The sequence below is a fragment of the Rhinoraja longicauda genome, chromosome 17 (genome assembly GCF_053455715.1).
Source record: "Rhinoraja longicauda isolate Sanriku21f chromosome 17, sRhiLon1.1, whole genome shotgun sequence".
Taxonomy (NCBI): Eukaryota; Metazoa; Chordata; class Chondrichthyes; order Rajiformes; family Arhynchobatidae; genus Rhinoraja; species Rhinoraja longicauda.
In genome coordinates, this window is record NC_135969.1 from 17,466,994 (window position 1) to 17,489,718 (window position 22,725).

At 41.1% G+C, this 22,725-nt stretch overlaps 2 protein-coding genes across 2 annotated transcripts in view; one reads left to right on the top strand and one right to left on the bottom strand.

The window, feature by feature from the left end:
• The window catches only part of LOC144601800 (transmembrane prolyl 4-hydroxylase-like), a 65,105-nt gene that overhangs the window by 12,804 nt on the left and 29,576 nt on the right, over window positions 1-22,725 (top strand). The window contains exons 4-5 of the mRNA XM_078414231.1: window positions 18,305-18,495; window positions 21,733-21,829. Of these exons, the coding sequence (XP_078270357.1) occupies window positions 18,305-18,495; window positions 21,733-21,829 (288 nt within the window). The remainder of the gene's footprint in view (window positions 1-18,304; window positions 18,496-21,732; window positions 21,830-22,725) is intronic.
• On the bottom strand, window positions 1,674-14,549 carry LOC144601986 (secreted frizzled-related protein 5). The gene is made up of 4 exons (XM_078414670.1): window positions 14,146-14,549; window positions 10,621-10,790; window positions 5,084-5,173; window positions 1,674-1,996 (listed from the first exon to the last, which is right to left on the bottom strand). The coding sequence occupies exons 1-4, from the start codon at window positions 14,547-14,549 to the stop codon at window positions 1,674-1,676; spliced, it is 987 nt and encodes a 328-aa protein (XP_078270796.1).

Sequence of the window (22,725 nt, forward strand, 5' to 3'; positions counted from 1 at the left end):
ACTTACTACACAGCACTTTTGCTTTTAGTTTTTAAACTTTGTTTTCTCTTCCACACTGAAAATCAAGAGTGGTACTAAATTGGTTAATTCTTTTAAAAACTCAGCACAGCCTAGAAATTCTCCCAAGTGTGCACACATCAAACATGTAAATCAGTGCAATTGTATTTATCCAAATTCTGCTTCCATAGGAAATGAAGTAGAGTACAACACACGGCTGCTTCTATATACGGTGCCTTCCATAAGGTGGGGGGGGGGGGGGGCGGACGGACTATGGACTATGTATAAACACAGCTGTAATTTCTACATGGTGAAACCAAAATGTATAAAAATATCCTTTAATAAAATCTGACAATGTGCACTTTAACCACGTGATTTTTTTCTAGTACAAATCTCAAATTGTGAAGTACAGAGGCAAATAAATAAATGATGAGTCTTTGTCCCAAACATTATGGAGGGCACTGTAGCATGTTTTAATCTGTGGTCACTGCGCTGAGGTTGTTGTGGAATAATCATATTTCTTTTGCAGTAAATTCAGGAGTACGTTTACAACAGTGAGAACCCATTACAGTACTTGCGCTTTTTCTTTTATCTGCACTTTCTCTGCAGCTGTAACTCTGTATTCTGCATGGTTCGATTGTAATCTTATCATGATTGATCTGGAAAGGACGCAAACGTTTTTCACTGTATTTCAGGGCACAAGATAGTAGTGAGTCAAGTGAGTCAGGAATGCTTTATTGTTATATGCACCAAAACGGAACAGTGACATTCTTACTTGCAGCAGCACAACAGATATGTAAACAAATAGCAATATGTAACCAATACCACCATAATATTCGCAGAACATTCTCCGCCATACTTATTGGTTTTGGGCATATTATTGTTGATGCCAAGGAAAGGGCACAGTGAAGATTCTCTTAAATTTAACCAGGAATAAGGTGTTAGAGTTATGAAGAATGGCTTGAAATTTAAAAAGTGAAAATGTCAAAGGAAATGTGACAACAGAAAAAGCTCCCTGGTCACTGTGCCTTGAAAGTAAATAATAAACAAAACATAAAATATTAATCTTTAGGATGTAGAAATAAGGAACGGCAGATGCTGGTTAACAAAAAAAGACACAGAGTTCTGGAGTAACTTAGCAGATCAGGCAGCGTCCTTGGAGAACATGGATAGGTGATGTTTTAGGTCGGGACCTAGTTATGAAGAAGGGTCTCAACCCAAAACATCACCTATCCATGCTCTCCAGGGATGCTGCCTGACCCACTGAGTTACTCCTGCATTTTGTGTCCTTTAATCTTTAGGATAATATGAATAGCAACAATGTTAAAACAATATGAAATTTGTGAAGATAAAATAGTTACGATCATTGAATCCAAGCAATTTTGCCAAATGATATGTTTAGTTTTATCAACAGAGTTACATCTGCTTGCCTCAATCTACAGGCTGCAAAAATGCAAGTTTTTGATATGAATTGTACAGTAGAGGAAATACTACTTATTGCCCATGTAGAAATATGCCACTGTTCTTGAGGATAGGAGTTTGGGTCACTTATATATTTCTGATTTGTATTTGCTATAAAGAATAGATATTGATACTGAAAAAAATAAAGTTTTTTTTAATAGGATTTTTACACTTGCCTAAAAATACAAATATTTACAAATATATAAATATCCATTTTAATATTGTGAACGGCACCTATAATACTTCCATTTTCTGACAGCAAGCATGAGATTTTTGTCACGCCTTTGCCATAAGTACACCTTATTCACCATAATTTTGCCATTCTGGATTCTACCCACAATCACAAATGTCCCTGCGTGCCTTCCTTGTGTCATGTTCTGGACGCATGTGGCATCCAAATCAAGCCAGCGCTGAAGTTTGGGATGAATCTCTGTCACGAGGAGGGGCCCATGTTTGAAGACCTCAAACTTGCTATCAAGCTCAAAATCCGAGATCCGGGAGAAACTCGTATTTCTCTTTGAGATTCTGATTTTCACGGCTGTGGAAGATAAAATAATATTGTAGATAAGTTTCCAGTGTAATCAGTCACAAGGATTTGCTTGCAAAAGCATGGACTTAGAGATAGTCAACATGGCTTTGCTACATAGAACAGGGAACATTACAGCATAGGAACAGGCCCTTCGGCCCACGATGTCTATGCTGTACATAATGCCAACTTAAACTAATCTCCACTGCCTGCAGTTGATCCATACCTCATCGAAAAGCCTCTTGAATGCCATGATCCTATCTGCCCACACTATTACTCTTGGTAGCACAGTCCAAGCACCCACCTCTCTCTGTGTAAAATACTCATCCCTTTGGAGGGAGAGGTCCTCGCGCACTAATTCAATTGAGTTCCTTGAAAAAGTGATGAAGATGATTGATGAGGGTAGGTTAGTTGCCATTCTCTACAAGGACTTTGCTAAGGCATTTGACAAGGTGCCTCTTGGTAGGCTTGTCTAGAAGATTAAGTCACTTGGCATCCATGGGGTAAATTAATAAAGTAAGGGATTAACATAACAGATGCACTCCTATCCTTTAAATTAGTAAGAAATGTCCAGCAGGCTACTTGGGTATCTATCTGGTAGAACAGTTAGTGACTTATTTACTGATTGCCACTAATTCTAACTCTACTGAAATGCATTTGCCTCTGAAAACACTGTACGTAGCAATCTGCCAAATATGTCTCAATCTCATTACCAGTTCAGCTGATACAGCCAAAAGAAAGAATGCTTGAACTGATTGCAGTTTAGAAGATTAGCGATGAGTTTATTGAAACATATAAGATTCAGAAAAGGCTTGACATAACGGATGCTGAGAGGATGTTTCTCCTCTTTGAGGAATCTAGAACTAGGAAGCAAGTTCAGAATCAGGGATTCCCCATTTGATAGAGATGAAAAGGGGTTTCGCTATTTATTCACATTGTGTATCTTTGGCATTCTCCACCTCATAGCTGTGGAGTTAAGTTATAGGAGCAGAATTAGACCATTCAGCCCATCAAGTCTATTTCGTCATTCAATCATTGACGATCTATCTACCCCTCAACCCCATTCTCCTGCCTTCTCACCATTACCCCTGCAACCTTAGTAATACCCAATGACTGCCTCCACAGCGGACTGTGGGAATGAATTCCACAGATTCACCACCCTCTGACTAAAAAAAAATCCTCCTTATCTCCTTTCTAAAGGTACTTCCTTTCATTCTGAGGCAGTGGCCTCTGGTCCTAGACTCTCCTACTAGTAGAAACCATCTCCACATCCACATGGAGGCAGTCAATTAATATTTTGAAGATGAGGATCATCAGATTTTTGTGCTGAGGGAGAGCTAAGAGTTATGGTGAACAGGCAAGCAGGTGGATATAGGGTGAAAATTGTGGACGCATTGGTGATCATTTTCCAATGTTCAATAGACTCAGGATCAGTTCCTGTGGATTGGAGGATAGCAAATGTTATCCCACTTTTCAAGAAAGGAGCGAAAGAGAGAAAACGGGGAATTACAGACCAGTTAGCCTGACATCGGTGGTGGGGAAGATGCTGGAGTCAGTTATTAAAGAGGTAATAATGGTGCATTTGGATAGCAGTAAAAGGATAAGTCCAAGTCAGCAAGGATTTATGAAAGGGAAATCATGCTTGACTAATTTTCTAGAATTTTTTGAGGATGTGACAAGTAAAATGGATGAAGGGGAGCCAGTGGATGTAGTGTATCTAGACGTTCAGAACACCTTTGATAAGGTCCTACACTGGAGATTGGTGAGCAAAATTAGAGCACATGGTATTGGGGGTACAGTGTTGATATGGATAGAGAATTGGTTGGCAGACAGGAAGCAAAGAGTAGGAGTAAACGGGTCCTTTTCAGAATGGCAGGCAGTGGCGAGTGGGGTGCCGCAAGGCTCGGTGTTGGGGCCGCAACTGTTTACCATATATATTAATGATTTGGATGAAGGAATTAGAAGTAACATTAGCAAATTTGCGGATGACACAAAGCTGGGTGGCAGTGTGAACTGCGAAGAGGATGTTAGGTTGCAGGGTGACCTGGACAGGTTGAGTGAGTGGGCAGATGCGTGGCAGATGCAGTATAATATAGATAAATGTGAGGTTATCCACTGGCGGCAAAAACAAGGAGGCAGATTATTATCTCAATGATGTCAGGTTAGGTAAGGGGGAAGTGCAGCGAGACCTGGGTGTCCTTGTGCAGCAGTCACTGAAAGTTGGCGTGCAGGTACAGCAGGCAGTGAAGAAAGCTAATGGCATGTTGGCCTTCATAACGAGAGGATTTCAGTATAGGAGTAAAGAGGTTCTTCTCCAGTTGTATAGGGCCCTGGTAAGACCACATCTGGAGTACTGTGTACAGTTTTGGTCTCCTAATTTGAGGAAGGACATCCTTGTAATTGAGGCAGTACAGTGTAGGTTCACGAGATTGATCCCTGGGATGGCGGGACTGTCATATGAGGAAAGATTGAAAAGACTAGGCTTGTATTCACTGGAGTTTAGGATGAGAGGGGATCTTATAGAGACATATAATATTATAAAAGGACTGGACAAGCTAGATGTAGGAAAAATGTTCCCAATGTTGGGCAAATCCAGAACCAGGGGCCACAGTCTTAGAATAAAGGGGAGGCCATTTAAAACTGAGGTGAGACGGAACTTTTTCACCCAGAGAATTGCGAATGTGTGGAATTCTCTGCCACAGAGGGCAGTGGAGGCCAAATCACTGGATGGATTTAAGAGAGAGTTAGATAGAGCTGTGGGGGCTAGTGGAATCAAGGGATATGGGGAGAAGGTAGGCACGGGTTATTGATTTTGGATGATCAGCCATGATCACAATGAATGGCGGTGCTGGCTCGAAGGGCCGAATGGCCTTGCACCTATTTTCTATGTTTCTATGCTTCTAAAATCAGCTTTGGTCTTATTGAATGGTGGAACTGCTTTGAGGAGCCGTACAGCCTAGTTTTGCTCCCATTTCTTTTTTTCTTAAAATCTGCAAACCGCATTCTTTGTGTGTCGCTCACACTAAGCTACAAAAATATTTCTAATAAAATATTTCGATACAAGAAGCAATTTTCATCATTTCCCTGACCTGTACTTACCAAAATCATGTGCACAAAACGTATTGAGTATTTCTTTTGATGAGGTAGTTTCTTCCAATTCACAATCTCGACAGCTTGCTTGGGGCACTGCTGTGTAATGGGTGGAAATAACCATATAACCATATAACCATATAACAATTACAGCATGGAAACAGGCCCGTTCGGCCCTACCAGTCCACGCCGACCACTTTCTCTGACCTAGTCTCATCTACCTGCTCTCAGACCATAACCCTCTAATCCCCTCCCATCCATATACCTATCCAATTTACTCTTAAATAATAAAATCGAGCCTGCCTCCACCACTTCCACCGGAAGCTCATTCCACAAAGCCACCACCCTCTGAGTAAAGAAGTTACCCCTCATGTTACCCCTAAACTTTTGTCCCTTAATTCTGAAGTTATGTCCCCTTGTTGGAATCTTCCCCACTCTCAAAGGGAAAAGCCTACCCACGTCAACTCTGTCCGTCCCTCTTAAAATTTTAAAAACCTCTATCAAGTCCCCCCTCAACCTTCTACGCTCCAAAGAATAAAGACCCAACCTGTTCAACCTCTCTCTGTAGCTTAAGTGCTGAAACCCAGGCAACATTCTAGTAAATCTCCTCTGTACCCTCTCCATTTTGTCGACATCCTTCCTATAATTTGGCGACCAGAACTGCACACCATACTCCAGATTCGGCCTCACCAATGCCCTGTACAATTTCAACATTACATCCCAACTTCTATATTCGATGCTCTGATTTATAAAGGCAAGCATACCAAACGCCTTCTTCACCACCCTATCCACATGAGATTCCACCTTCAGGGAACAATGCACAGTTATTCCCAGATCCCTCTGTTCCACTGCATTCCTCAATTCCCTACCATTTACCCTGTATGTCCTATTTTGATTTGTCCTACCAAAATGCAGCACCTCACACTTAGCAGCATTAAACTCCATCTGCCATCTTTCAGCCCACCCTTCCAAAAGGCCCAAGTCTCTCTGTAGACTTTGAAAATCTACTTCATTATTAACTACACCACCTATCTTAGTATCATCTGCATACTTACTAATCCAATTTGCCACACCATCATCCAGATCATTAATGTAAATGACAAACAACAGTGGACCCAACACAGATCCTTGGGGTACTCCACTAGACACTGGCCTCCAACCTGACATACAGTTGTCAACCATTACCCTCTGGTATCTCCCATTCAGCCATTGTTGAATCCATCTTGCAATCTCACTATTAATACCCAACGATTTAACCTTCTTAATCAACCTTCCATGTGGAACCTTGTCAAATGCCTTACTGAAGTCCATATAGACAACATCCACAGCCTTGCCCTTATCAATTTCCCTGGTAACCTCTTCAAAAAATTCAAGAAGATTAGTCAAACATGACCTTCCAGGCACAAATCCATGTTGACTGTTTCTAATCAGGCCTTGTTTATCCATGTGATTATATATATTGTCCCTAAGTATCTTTTCCATTAATTTTCCCACCACAGACGTCAAACTAACAGGTCTATAATTGCTAGGTTTACTTTTAGAACCTTTTTTAAACAAAGGCACAACATGCGCAATGCGCCAATCTTCCGGCACCATCCCCGTTTCTAATGACGTTTGAAATATTTCCGTCATAGCCCCTGCTATTTCTGCACTAACTTCCCTCAATGTCCTAGGGAATATCCTATCAGGACCTGGAGACTTATCCACTTTTATATTTTTCAAAAGTGTCCGTACCTCCTCTTCTTTGATCCTCATAATTTCCATCACTACTCTACTTGTTTCGCTTACCTCACATAATTCAATATCCTTCTCCTCGGTGAATACCGAAGAAAAGAAATTGTTTAATATCTCCCCCATTTCTTCCGGCTCAGCACATAGCTGTCCATTCTGACTCTCTAATGGACCAATTTTATCCCTCGCTATCCTTTTGCTATTGACATATCTGTAGAACCCCTTGGGGTTTACTTTTACATTACTTGCCAAAGCAACCTCATATCTTTTTTTCGCTTTTCTAATTTCCTTCTTAAGATTCCTTTTACATTCTTTATATTCCTCAAGAACCTCATTTACTCCCTGCCGCTTATATTTATTGTATATCTCCCTCTTTTTCCGAACCGTGTCCAATTTCCCTGGAAAACCACGGCTCTTTCAAATTATTATTCTTTCCTTTCCACCGAACAGGGACATAAATACTCTACTCTCAAAATGTCACTTTTAAATATCCTCCATTTCTCTATTATATCCTTTTCATAAAACAAAATGTCCCATTTCACTCCTTTTAAATCCTTTCTCATCTCCTTAAAATTAGCCTTTCTCCAATCCAAAATCTCAACCCTTGGTCCAGATTTGACCTTCTCCATAATTATATTGAAACTAATGGCATTGTGATCACTAGACCCAAAGTGCTCCTCAACACATACCTCCGTCACCTGACCCGTCTCATTTCCTAACAGGAGGTCCAACACTGCCCCTTCTCTGGTAGGTACCTCTACGTATTGCTGCAAAAAACTATCCTGCACACATTTTACAAACTCCAAACCATCCAGCCCTTTAACAGAATGTGATTCCCAGTCTATGTACGGAAAATTGAAATCACCCACAATCACTACTCTGTGCTTACTACTAATATCTGCTATCTCCTTACATATTTGCTCTTCCAATTCTCGTTCCCTATTTGGAGGTCTATAATACACCCCTATAAGTGTTGCTAAGCCTTTCTCATTTCTGAGTTCCACCCAAACAGCCTCCCTAATCGAGCCTTCTAGTCTGTCCTGCCAAAGCACTGCTGTGATATCCTCCCTGACAAGCAATGCAACACCCCCACCTCTTGCCCCTCCGATTCTATCACATCTGAAACAATGAAATCCTGGAATATTTAATTGCCAATCGCAACCCTCCTGCAACCATGTTTCACTGATCGCCACAACATCATACTTCCAGATGTCAATCCAGGCTCTAAGCTCATCCACCTTTCTTACAATGCTCCTAGCATTAAAATATACACATTTAAGGAACCCATCATTTCTTATTCTCAGTTTATTTCTTTTCACTTCTTTCTCTCCTACATATTGGGTCTGAGTGTTTCCCTTTTCTGCCTCCTGCCTCACACACTGCCTATTAGCTATCTGTGTTTGAGTCCCTCCCCCCAACCGTACTAGTTTAAAGTGGCGCAGCGGTAGAGTTGCTGCCTTACAGCGAAATGCAGCGCCGGAGACTCAGGTTCGATCCTGACTACGGGCGCCGTCTGTACGGAGTTTGTGCGTTCTCCCCGTGACCTGCGTGGGTTTTCTCCGAGATCTTCGGTTTCCTCCCACACTCCAAAGACATACAGGTATGTAGGTTAATTGACTGGGTGAATGTAAAAATTGTCCCTAGTGTGTGTAGGATAGTGTTAATGTGCGGGGATCACTGGGCGGCGCGGACTTGGTGGGCCGAAAGGGCCTGTTTACGCGCTGTATCTCTAAATCTAAAAATCTAAAATCTAAAGTCTCCGCAATTACCTTAGCAAATCTCCCCGCCAGGATATTGGTTCCCCTCAGGTTCAGATGCAACCCGTCCTTTTTATGCAGATTTATAATTAGTTACAGGAAGCACATGTACCAAGCTCTGCAATGAATTGGTACTGCCATTTCTCTAGGTTTGAAGAAGAGCAGCAGATACTGGTTTTCTTTAAGATCTTTGATTTTTCTGTTAATCCATCTACCTAGATTAAGTTGAGTAGCATAGAGGGGATTGTTTTTCTTTTGAAACTTGCTACAATGCCATTTTATAATGAATTCATAGATAAATTACACAGAGAAGAAGGCCATTCGGCCCTTCATGTCTGTGCCATTCAAAACGAGGCATCCAGTCGGATGCAACTTTCTTGCACGTGGTCTGTTGTCCTGAAGGTTGTGGCTCTTCAACTGCATTTGAACAAATTTCAAATGGGATCAGGGTTACTTCCTCTACCACTCCTTTGAGCAGTGAGCTCTTATCACTGCTAGTTATTTCTTGGTGAGAAACAGATTCCATCTCTCTCCTGTAATCCATCAACAGTTACTTTAAATCTATGTCCCCTGTTTTTTTACTCATTTGCAAAGGGAAGTGGGTTATTCCTATTTATCTATCTACACCCCTCATAACATATACTCCAATTAAGTCTTCACTCAGCTTTACCTGTCTTATAGACCAAAACCCAGCTGTTTCAAGCTCTCTTCATAGCTAAAACTTTCTAGTCCTCGCATCTCTTTTACAATCATATATTTCCGTAATATGGTGATCAAAACTCATGCTGAATGCAGTTCTCGCATAAATTCCCTGCTCTTGTCATTCTAGGTCTTGACTAATAAAACAAAGCATTCATTATGCACTTTCACCATCTTTATTGATCACACCCATAACCTTTTAATGGTATGTGGATATACACTGCAAGGTTTCCCCTGTTCTGTCAGATTACGCAGTAGCCTCCATTTATTGTTTATTCTCATTGCTTTTACATTTGGGGAGGTACACCATTTTGCTAGATTGCTACTTTTCCTCTCTCAGAACAATAATCTAAAACATTCCTGCTCACTGCAAACCATGTGGCTATTTAAAAACATAATGCTTATCAACCTGTATTTTCCCTACCCTTGCATCTAATTCATTAATGTATATAAAACAAAAGGAAGGACCAAATATCTGACCTCTGTGACCCTGTGGAAAAGCATTCAAACACTATGCTTTGCGTACTGACACTGCAGCAGTCTTACATGCAGTTTCCATGGATATATAGGCTTTTACTTTTCAGATCAGTCTGTTGTGTGGGACCTTGACACAAAAACCGTACCAAAACTCATGGAGGTAGCACCAAATGCACAGGGTTCATGGTTCCCTTTGTGGCCTCCAAAAAAATAGGATTAAGTTAGTCAACAAAGGGCTTCCCATAATATATTGATGCTGACTATCAGGTTAACCTCTATCTTTCTAAATTAACATTTATACTGCCTCCTAAAATGGTTTCTAATAATCTGTTCAATACTGACGTTAAATTAACTGACCTATAATTACTTGCTTTATCTTAACCTCCATCTTTTGAACAATGGAATATTAGCAGTTTGTCGACCCTCTGGCTTGTAGAGAGATACAGACTTTTTCTGCATTTCCTTCATTCATTGTTCTTTACCTCTCTACGCCATCGTCTATATCTCTTGTTTTCCTTTTCCCTAACTAGTCTGAAGAAGGGTCTCAACCTGAAACGTCACCCATTCCTTCTCTCCAGAGATGCTGCCTGTCCCGCTGAGTTACTCCAGTTTTTTGTGTCTTCTGATTAGTGATTACGTGCAATGAGCATTGTAGATGCGATGTATTGTATTTTAATTTATTTGCCTTCCAAATGATCAAACTGAACAAACCTTTTCATGTTTTATGTTTCCTCATTGTAACCATGATAAAGTTAGAAGCACTCACTTTAAATATTTTAATGGCTATAGTTGGAAAAGGATCAAGGGCTGACTAGAATATGTTGTGTCTGTTTTATTTTCTCTGCAATATTAAAATCATTCAGTTCAATCATGACTACTTACTCCTTTTGTGAGATGCTGTCCTGTTGTTGATCAAGGATAAGCACATGCCATGGTCAGTGGGGAACCTATCGCAATTCAAAATGTCAGGCCATGGGTAGCCATAACAAGCCATTATTGGAGCACAGCTGTTCCTCACAGCCACACAGAGACTGTGGCAAGGGTATATAAGCCTTAAGGGGGCAAAAAGAAAAAAGTGAAGATGAATTATTTGCTGCATTAGCCTTTCACCACAAATTCTCTTCCTTCAAATGCCAATGTTTGTGGCAGTTAAGACTGCACAATTGCTTCTTCTGTCCCTTCCTACATTATTAATTTGCTTAATAATGCACGGTATATTAGGTGAATTCCACAGCACATGGCAGCCATGAGATAATAAAACAGTATTTATCTTAACAACACTAGATTCTTATTAATCCTATTTCAAGTAAAATTTGTAACAAATACAGTAAAACAAGATATTTCACTTGGTATACTGATAGTTAATACCAGCAAGTTTATTTTCTTAAATGTGGCTTTCAAAAGAATAGGAATGGTGAAGTACTGTGATCTTGGAAAAGTGTTCCATAACAGATGGAGTGGTTGTAAGTTTGGTCTATCATGCAGAGTGGAAAGTAGAGGACACCTGCAGAAGAGACTAAGGTGTAGAGGGAAGGAGCACAAGGTACCTGATCAAATAGGCAGTGTATGCAGACTTGCAGTGGAAACCTGTGCAGGTGGTCAGTCTGAAGAAGGGTCCCGACCCAAGACATCGCCTATCCGTGCTCTCCAGGGATGCTGCCTGGCCCGTTGAGTTACTCCAGTACGTTGTGTCTTTTCTTAGAATATGGTCAGCATTTGTTTGGAAGAGGGGAGGAGAGAGCTTGGAAATTCTAGAAGAGGGTTAGGTTTTCAGTGGAGGAGATGTAAGTGAGCATCATTGGACTATTGTTTTTTGCGTTGGATTGGAAGTCCAATGAGATAGGCAATTTTAACTAAAGACATCATTGGACTACATGTTCTCATTGAACTTGAATGAAAATTGGGAGTGGTTGGTGAAACTAAACTGAATGCTAATAGCGAAAATGTAAAAACAAGGAACTGCTGATGCTGGTTTACAAAAAAGGACACAAAGTAGTGGAGCAAGTTAGCGGGTCAGGCACCATCTCTGGAGAACATGGATAGGTGATGTCTCTGGTTAGGAACCTTCAGTCTGACGAAAGGTCCTGACTCGAGACATCACATATCCATGTTCTTCAGAGATGCTGCCTGAACTGCTGAGTCACTCCAGTACTTTGTGTCTTTAAATACTAATAGATCCCGTTGTGAACCAAAGAGGGGTGTGTTTAGCTTTTCTGAAAGAAATTGTCAATTTTGCAGCAGTAACAACTGTTATCTTTGTATGTTATATTTTACTTAGTAACATGCTCCAAACATGGCTGCTAATTAGCAATTTTAATATTGAACCTTGTAAAGAGAAACCATTTTAACCCAGAGCTTTATGTCAGATATGTATGTGTGCTAGACAGATGCTATGCTCATATTAACTTTACTGGAACAAATCAATGATCAATCAAAAGAAAGAAGTAGGTCAGGTATTCGGGATATTGCAATTGTCACATCGGAGAGCTTAGAAATCAGTTATTCATTGAACAAGCTGTCTAAATGCAACTTCTGTTACACGGATCGAAGGGATTAAGTGTCTCTGAAATGTTTTGTAGACACTAAAGTACATTTATAAAATCAAGTTTATGAATGAGCCCTTGGTGATTTTCTACAGAGCTATCCGGGGTTATTGACAGTTTTATGTAGAGGACGTACTACAAATTTGATTAGATTAAGGATGTTGATGAAGGGGGGGAGGTGGAAAATTTCCCCAGAATATCTATTCAGAGAATGCTTAAAAATCAGCTGAAAATTATCAGTTGCATAATGGTGCAGTTAGTGGAGCTAGTGCCTCTCAGCTCAGTTCAAATCTGACCTTGGGTGCTGCCAATGTGATTTTGTTGTGTGGGCTTGAACCAGGTGCTCCGTTTCCTTCCACATATCAAATACATAATGATTTGTTGGTTAATTGTGCACTGCAAATTTCTCCCTAGTGTGTTGGTGATCTGTTGAATTTAGGGTTGTTGATAGAATATAAGGAGAATAGGATTAATGTAGGATTAGTGTAAATAGATGGTTGGTACAGAATTGATGGGCCAAATGGCTTGTTTTCATGTGACTGTTTCAATGACTTTATAACTGAAAAATTGTTGCTAAATTTGATTATTCCATAGAAACATAAAAGTTACGAACAGGAGGCAGTCATTTGGTTTTTTGAACCTGCAAGACCATAGAACATCGAACAGTATAGCACAGAAACAGGCCCTTCAGCCCACAATGCCTGCACCAATCATGATGCCATTAAACAACTATCTCCTGCAAGTGAGCCATATCCTTCCATTCCCATATGCCAATGTAAAAGCCTCTTAAACGCCAGTCATATCTGCCTCCACCACCACTCCTGGGAGCGTGTTTCATGCACCCACCACCCTCTGTGTATAAAAAAGCTTGCCCCACATATCTCCTTTGCCCCTCTCACCTTAACGCTATATCCTCTAGTCCTTGACATTTCCACCCTGGAAAAAAGGTTCTGACAGCCTACCCTATCTATGCCCCTCGTTTTCTATAGTTCTATCAGGTCTCCCCTCAAACTCTGATGCTCCAGAGAAAACAATCCTAGTTTATCCAACCTCTCTTTTAGCTGATGCCCTCTAATTCAGGTGGTATTCAGGTGGTAAACCACTTCTGCACCCTCCCCAATGCCTTCACATCCTTCCTGTAAGAAGGTGACCAAAACTACACACAATATTCCAAATGCAGCCTAACCAAAGTTTTATCAAGATGCACCCTTATCTATGGCCATTTAAATAATTAACCTTCCTATTGTGTCAAAGTGGATAATCCTACATTTATCAACATTATACTGCGTCCGCCATGCACAATCCATTCACTGAATGTTTTTTTAAGCAGAAAAGATAGTTCTGTAAACTTAAACTAACGCATTGAACCTTTCTTAACTGTTTCTCAGTTTGAGTCAGACCATGCAAGTTTCACTCGCCACCAGTTTAAACACTTCCTCTCATTCTGGAATAAAATTGGTCAAGGTGCCATTATGAAACTGGACAGGATTTAAAACATTGCATAAGACAACTTTGTTCTGCCTGTTTCTACCTATTATATCACGACGTTTGGTGACAGTGTGTTCAGACGTTAATAGGTGAAAGTTGCATGAACTATCTGTCGAGATGCGACCATCAATAGGTGCTGAATGCTGGAATAACAGCGGGACAGGCAGCATCTCTGGAGAGAAGGAATGGGTGACGTTTCGGGTTGAGTCTGAAGAAGGGTCTCGACCAGAAACGTCACTCATTCCTTCTCTCCAGAGATGCTGTCTGTCCCGCTGAGTTACTCCAGCATTTTGTGTCTATCTTTCGTTTAAACCAGCATCTGCAGTTCCTTCCTACGCATCAATAGGCGCTGATCGGTCGCTTTAATGCTCCTTACCTGTCCAGGCACACGGGTGCGATGAGAGAACAGAGGAAGATCCTGGCATCAGGGTGGCACTCTCTAGCTAACAAGGGCAACCAGCTGGACGATTGCTGGATCACCTCGGCCATCGTTTCATGCTCCAGAATGTTGGGGATCCTCATCGCCGAATAGCCAATGTCGTAGCATAGAGCCATGGCCTTGGGGATGGGCACACATCGGGTGGAGGTGGCAAGGGCAACAAACAAGCCATGAGAAGTCACAAGCAGCAGAAAGGTCATAAGCAGATTGCTTTTCATTTCGTTCACTTTCCCCTCCAAGCTCAGCTGTCCCTGAATCTTGGACAAAGCCAAAGAAACAGCAGCAGCAGTTCGGTGGGTCAGGGTATAGTGGCCAAGTGTTCTCAACACTGCTCGGGCCATTTAATAGGAGAGGATCTCTGCCTAATCCCTGCTCATTAGATCGCACAAGGACAATGCCATAGTTTTATTTACCAATTGTTTTGTGTTTTCAGTGGCGGAGACAAGCTGGGATCAGCAGGTAACCTTAATGGGAGCAGGTGGGGGCTGCCATTGTACAAGGTTTCGAATTATTAACTTGGTTTTATTCATTATGTGGAAGCAATCCGTGGTGGCTGTTTGCCTCCACACGCTTCCCGATAATTACCCGGGAGTGAAATGTTACATCTTGGGATGGGTTGGGACTACTTCAAATTAGACGCACTTCTTGTTTATTTCGTGCAGAGAATCACACATATAACACCATCGGGTTAAGGCGAGTTCAGATCCTAGTTACTGTGTAGCACCTTTTCTGGGTAAACCCATTCGTGTCACTTTCTGCTCAGAGTTCTTTTGCAGGCAACGTAGTACTTTCTCTTGGTTGCAGAATTTTGAAGTACGTACTTTTGGTGCGTACTTTGATGCAGACCATCATTAAATTCAAAATCTTCTTCTTTGATATTTTCTTGAAGCAAATTGACTCCAGTAGTTATTTTAACACTTCATTAAATATTTTGAATGTCGTTTTAAAATACGCTATGCTTAACTTTCTGCAAATAATGTGGATTTTGCAGATTGGATTTCCCATAACTATTATAAATCTGATCAGATTGAAATTGAATATAGAGTAACCATATATTCCCGTTGCAGACCCGTTGCGATTGAATTGTGTAATGGTTCTTTTGTGGTTGGGAATCCTTGGGAGAATTGTGTTCAATACTATCACTGTTGCAACAATTTGACTTCACTGAAATTGCTTTGTTACCATTGAATGTGTTTTGACAATAAAACTGATGATTGCTACAAAGCGAGCTCAATCCCTGGGGAATTTGACGTTATATTGGATATCGTCGCGGGGATCAAGGATGAAGTAGAGAACAGGAAAGTAAGTTCATAGCAAAAATATTTGAAGCAAAAAGGCTCCTACTTTTAAAAATAACGGTGCGATATGTAGTTAAATATTGACAAATGAAGGGAATGCCAATTAAAATGCAGGTCAGCTTAATTTGAACATTGCTTGGTTGCCATACAATTTGCTTTCTGCAATGATGGTTTATTTGTGATCGTTTAGGCATTTTGTTGTTCTCCACAGAAGCTCAAGATTTGTTCTGGAAAGTACATATCCCGCTTTCTGACCACATTGAACTATGCCAAGTTTTTTTTATTTAAAAAGCACGGCAGTGTAAAAAAAACCCTCTTTTGTCATTTTAATTTTATGGGGACTATAGTTGAACGATTCTTTCCCGTTATTTGACTACCGAACAAAAGAGGACCTGCCAGAAAATCCCAGAAGGAATATTGAAAATGAGTGCTTAAGAAAGGTAGCTTTCCATTAAAAAAAAAGTATCAAAATGTGGAGTTCTACGTCAAGTGACGTAGAACTCCACATTTTGATACTTTTTTTTTAGTTGTGTGGCTTTCTTTCTCTGAGGTCCCCACTTCAAGATGTGCCTGGTGTAATTTTCCTAGCATTTAAGTTGAATACAATATTTAACAATGAATTGCACTTGGAGAAGTCAAATTAAGGGGAAAGTATACACTTAATGGCAGGACCCTAAACAGCATTGATATATAGAAAGATTTTTGGATCCGTCCATAGCTATCTGAAAGTAGCAACACAAGTCAATAAAGTGATAAATATGGCAGATGGAATGCTTACCTTAATCAGTTGGGGGAATGAGTACAAGAGTCTTGAACTTATGTTTCAACTTTATAGAATTTTGGTTAGACTGCATTTGGAATATTGCATACAGTTCTGGTTGCCCCATTACAGGAGAGATGTGGAGGCTTTGGAGAAGATGCAGGAAAGGTTTACCAAGTTGCTGCCTGGATTAAAAATATCAACAGTAAGGAGAGGTCGGACAAGCTTGTTTTCTCTGGAGCGTTGGAGGCTGAGGGGATATCTAACATAAAAGTATGAGAGGCACAGATATGGTAGACCTTTTTCCCAGGGTGTACATGCCAAATACTGTGCTTGATAGCACAGCTATAAAGTAAAAGCGGCAAAGTGTAAAAGAGAATTACGAGGTATATATTTCACATGGGGTGGTGGGTATCTGGAACATGCTGCCGGGGCTGATGGTGGAAGCAGATATGATAGTGGCATTTAAGAGTTTTTTTAGATATACACATGAATATGCAGGGGATGGATCACGTGCAGTCAGAAGGGATTAGTTTAAGTGGGCATCAAGTTCGGTACAGACATTGCAGGCAGAATTGGAGTGCTATACTTTTCTATGTTTTATGTTCCATAATGTGAATTTCTGAAAGCAAATTGGTTTTGAATTTAAAATCAGATGATCGGACCTGAAATGTTAACTGTTTCCTCTTCCACAGAGCATTTTGGAATTAACATCTGTTTTGAATTTAATCCAACTTCTTTCCCTTGGGTTGCAGAAACTTTTAATGACTCATGTTAAATTGGATAGTTGGCTGAACTGGTGAATGTCCTTCAGAAGTCCAGCAAAAGTACAATGAGGAGATAGGTGCCCTGCTCAATCATTTGTACCTATAGCTCCATTGACACCCAGTTGTTGGCAACATTGCAACATTGCAATCTCCCATTGGATATCTATCATGGATACATTTGCACCAGCATTGCTCATGTGGGTCAAAGCAAGACAGCAACTTTCATTGGTATTTTTGTTCAGTGTTGAATGTTTACTGAGCTCCAAAATACTAAGGTGGCCAATTCACTGCGGGTCATCACATCATTGGTGTGATTATGAGAAGATTTTAAGTGACATGGTTAGCATCGCCTTTGAATGTTAATGGGATGCGGCTAAACTCTTGCTGGAGATGATCAGTACTTGTGTAGGAGGGAACTGCAGATGCTGGTTTACACCGAAGATAGACACAAAATGCTGGAGTAACTTAGCGGATCAGGCAGCATCTCTGGAGGAAAGGAATAAGTGACGTTTCTGGTTGAGTCCTTGAGACTTCATTCTGAAGAAGGTACTCTACCTGAAACGTTACCTATTCCTTTTCTGCAGTGGTCAATACTTGCGCAGTCTGAGGATGGGTCCTGACCCGAAACATCACTTATCCATGTTCTCCAAGGAGTTAGTCCAGCATTTGACCCACTGAGTTACTCCAGCATTTTGTGTCTTTCCTCTAGTACTTATCATTTGCTTGGCTTTGAATATTATTTGCTATTCATCATACGGAGCCTGAATGTGGGATGATCCTAAATTAGAATACCAAAATCTGTTATTGACGGGAATGAGATTTGTGCAAATTAGATTAATGTTAAATTTAAACAAAAACCAAAAACCTTGGATTATATAAACCATGCTGTTTTAGCCAATAGCCATGTGGGGTCACTTAAGCATTTCCCAAGTGTGTACGGTCACACTCCTTTCTTTGTTATAAAAGTGTCTGGCCAAATAGTTGGCCACTCTATAGGTTTTATAAAGAAGTAAATGTAAATTCCATGTATCACTTTTCATAATCTCAGACATTGCTAAACTGTTCCGCAGCCAAGTGCAGTCATTATTACAATGTGCACGATACTTTATTGAAGCGTCTTGATAGGTTGAAGTGTTTGAAGTGATATTTGAACCAAAGACCTTAATGAATGAAGCCTAGTCATTGTTTGGTATTTTATTTTTGTTTTTGCATACTGTAAGGTTGGAATTTTGAGTCAAAGAAGCTATTTATTTCTTACTTTCCCCCCTCAGAGATTGCAAACTTCCTTTCAGAGGAAGAATGTAAACTGGTTATCCACCTTGCAAAGTTAAAGGGACTTCAGGAAAGCCAGATTATGCCATCTGACCTTCAACAGGAGACCATCGATGAGATGGACATTAGCAAAGAGGAAATCTTCAATCTGCTTGACTACAACCAAGATGGACAGCTGCAGATGAAAGAGGTACATTGGATTGCATAAGAGCAATTCCTAGGGATTGTGGTTCTTGTGATTGAAAAATAATTATGTAACTTCTTGTTCATCAGGTTGATTATTACTACTGGTGAGAATTGAACACTTCCTATTTGAATAATCTGTCACCATTATTCATCGTGATCAGGAACAGCACTGATTAAGTTCAGAACAAAGCTATCTGCACACTATCCATATATCTTATGCAAAATAATTGCCAGCTGTTCTAATGGTTCTCATTTCTCATTAATCTGGGGAACTTTGCCAATTCGGCAAATGAGGCTAGTCACAACCTATTGTCAGAATGGACTGTAGTGGTGATCACACACTGAAGATCTTTCTCATTCAATCCAACCTGTATCTGTATATTACTAAAACTCTGTGTTTGTTTGTTCCCCCCTCTTTGTATGTTTGTTCTCCCCCGGATGATCATGCCTTATTTTTGTGCCCCCATCACACGAAAGCACAACAGTTTTAGGCCCACCTTTGTTCTGGGGACATCTTAATGCAAGTTTCATTCAAATTGGTAATATATTTTAAAGGTTCTAGACATTTTAAAGTTTAAAATTTACCTTTTAAACTTACGGTTGCCGTCTTCAGCATTCAATGTCACAATGGGACCCGCCCGAGAGACGGGAGTGACGGCCAGTGAGGGGGGGGCACGATGGCCGCCGGGGACGGGATCCGCCAGAGTGACGGGAGTGGCAGCCAATGGGGGGGGGGGGGGGCGCTGCCCAGCCGAAGAGCTGCCGCTATCTTTAATAAATGTCCCCCGCCGGGAGGACGAGCTACGTTTTCGACGTCAGTCCGCACATGCGTAGTTGGGGCCTGCTGATTTATTACAGATACTCTCGGACTTACGATGCTTCCACTTGCGTTCGCGAGGAGGGAAGGGAGGGGGGGGGATAAGGGGGATTGAGGGTGGATGGAGTGGGGGGGAGCGGAGGAGGGGGGTTCAGGAGGGATGGAGTGGGTGGGTGGGGGGAGGGGAGGAGGAGGGTTCAGGGGATGGAATGGGTGAGTGGGGAGGAGGGGGGGATAAGGTGGGTTGAGGGGGGATGGAGTGGGTGAGTGGAGGGGGAGATCAGGGGGGTTGAGGGGGGATGGAGTGGGTGAGTAGATGAGTGGGGGGGAAGGGGGAGTGGGGGAGGGGAGGGTGCTAGACCAATGCAGGAGAGGTTTAGGGGGTTGAGGAGGGATGGAGTGGGTGAGGGGAGGGGGGGATAAGGGGGGGTTGAGGAGTAACGGAATGGGTAAGGGGGGGAGGGGAGGAGGGCGGTTGAGGGGGGATGGAGTGGGCAGATGGGGGGAGGGATAAGGGGGGATCGAGTGGGTGAGCGGGGAGGAGTGGGGATGGAGTGGATGAGTGCGGGGGGCGGAGGGGGGAAGGGAGGGGAGGAAGTGGGGGAGATGAGGGTGCTGGACCAATGCAGGAGAGGTTTGGGCCCAACGTGTCCACGGTCTAGTATTAACTAAACCCTAAGGAATGACTCCTTGGTTTTAAGATTTCCAGCATCTGTTGTTTTTCTTTGATATTTCATCTTGGTTTTAATATTTTCATTAAAGATGTGTATGAGTGAATTAAACTTCAGCCCAGAATTGTAAATCTTACATATATGATAATAATGCTCCCTGAAGTGGATTATACCATATAATAATTCCAAAGGTGGTGAGTATATGGAACAAGCTACCAGAGGAGGTTGTTGAGGCAGATCCAGTAACAAAATTTAAGACTTTTGGACAAGTACATGGATAGAAAAGGCTTAGAGGGATATGGACCTAATGTAGGCAATAGGACTAGCTTAGATCAGGCACCTTGGTCGGTATGGACAAATTAAGCTGAAAGGCCTTTTTCCATGCTGTATGACTAATAATGTCAGTGGTTAAAAATCACAAGCTCTAGGTTTAACAAATAGGGATTTTCAATGAATAAATCTCCTTTAATATTACATAGTTCTTTAATGTATTTTTGTAGAATCTGAAGCAGTTTGAAATAAACGGGCACAATTAAAGGTTAACATTGTACCATCTACATTAAAGTTTTCCCAATGGCTCATCAATCAGTTTATGTGTGAATTAAATAATAAAATATTTTTTAGTATTTTAAATCTTTGAAAACATTCAAAATTTGAAGAATAATCCTAAAAAAATTATGGAAGATTCATTAAATCTTGAACTGATGTTAAAACAAATGGATATGTGGGTTTGTGTATGACTCGCACCTGCCAATTCTACTCTTTTTGTGTTGATGTTACTGGTGAAAACAACCAGAACCATTGCTCACTTTTCAATGCACATAAATAAGAGGTGAAGGTGCTTTTCAAAATAATGCGACTATTATTTGGATAAAATAGGAACCCCAGCTTTTGGTTATCGATCCCGCTAAGTTTTGGAATTTCCTCCTTAAACCTCTTTGCTTCTTCATCTTTGGAATCCTCATTACGATTGCTATTATTATTGACCTGTTAGACACCCTTTGGAATAACCCTTATTCCAGATTTGCCAGATTTTATTGTGAAACACCACACTTCTCTGTGGTAAAGTGCTATATAAATGCAGTTTATTGTCACGTGTGATATAGGTAATAAAGTGATAGTCGGAAAAGAAAAGAAACTCGTTTTGGATACATCTTTCCTCGTATTGCTGGATCTTATTTCCATCTCAGTCAGCAATTGCAAGGTTCTGCCACCCTCCCAACTTCTAAATGATTTACAATCACCCTTTGAGTCAAACCACAATACACCATGCTGTTAATCATCTATTACCTTCATAAAGAAATAAAAACTAAATGTTAGAAATGCTCAACGGGTCAGGCAGTATCTGCAGAAAAAGAATCCGAGGGGTGACCTTTTCACATAGAGGGTGGTGGGTGTATGGAACAAGCTGCCAGAGGAGGTAGTTGAGGCTGGGACTATCCTATCATTTAAGAAACAGTTGGCCAGGTACATAGATGGGACAGGTTTGGAGGGTTATGGACCAAGTGCAGGCAAGTGGGACTAGGGTAACTGGGACATTGTTGGCCGGTGTGGGCGAGTTGGGCCGAAGGGCCTGTTTCCTCACTGTATCTTTCCTATATCATGGTGCCCAGAACTGAACACACTATTCTAAATGTGGTCTCGCCAACGTCTTATACAACTGCAACATGACCTCCCAACTTCTATCCTCAATACTCTGACTGATGAAGGCCAAAGTTTTTGTTTTTAAAGATTGTTTTATTTTTAATAACAGGTTTTGACGCACACACGATTTGGTGATGGTGTCTGGATTACTCCTGAAAATATTCGCGAAATCTACACAGGACTTGAAGCTGACCCTGACGGGAATGGTGAGAAACCTTAATGCAGGTAGAGAGACAAAAGATGCCACGGTCATTATTCTTGGAACAGAGGAAATTTAATATTACTCAAAATAATGCAGAATTTTTATTGAGTAGATAACCAGACATTATCTTTACTTGGAGAAGAATGGGTTACTAGAGGCAAAGATAAGTGGCAAAAGAAAAGTTAAAAGAAATGAGCGATATTTTGTAAGCTGTGAGTAATTTTTGATCTCTGATTCTATAAAGTGCTTATTAATTTCTATGTGTGTATAAAAAATGGGTGATTTTATCAGATAAGGTTATGACAGTCCTAAAGCAGTGTGAACCAGGTTGTGAGGAACTCTGCTCCATTTTTTAATGCTGCTGCAGCAGTGTAGTCAGGACACGGCTGAAAATCGCAGACGAAACATCCTTTCTCTGGATACCTGAATTGTGCTGATTTGAGTTGGTCTCAAAGCACCCAACCAGTTTCAAGAGAAGAACAAGCATCGAGGGAAGATCATCATAACTGTAAATGGCCTTTCCAGTTAGACACAAGGAACTGCAGTTGCGTCTAATTGCACAATTAGACATGAATTGTGAGTCTGAAGACTCTTAGACATGAGTCTGAAGACTCAACTCAGTCTGCAGAAAGGTCCTGACCAGAAATGTCACTGTGTCCTCCAGAGAAGCTGCCCAAAACTCCAGGACTTTGTTCCACCAGTTACTCCAAGACTTTGTTCCTTTCCATCGAGGTTTGTGCATAAATAATGACCAACTAGAACAGAGCACAGGAATGGGCCCTTCGACCCACAATGTTTGTGCCGAACATGATGCCTACTAGTGAACATAATGCTATCGCATCTAAGTACAGCGCAACCAACTTCAAAATTTGTGAGCTGAAATCCAATCATGGCAGATTA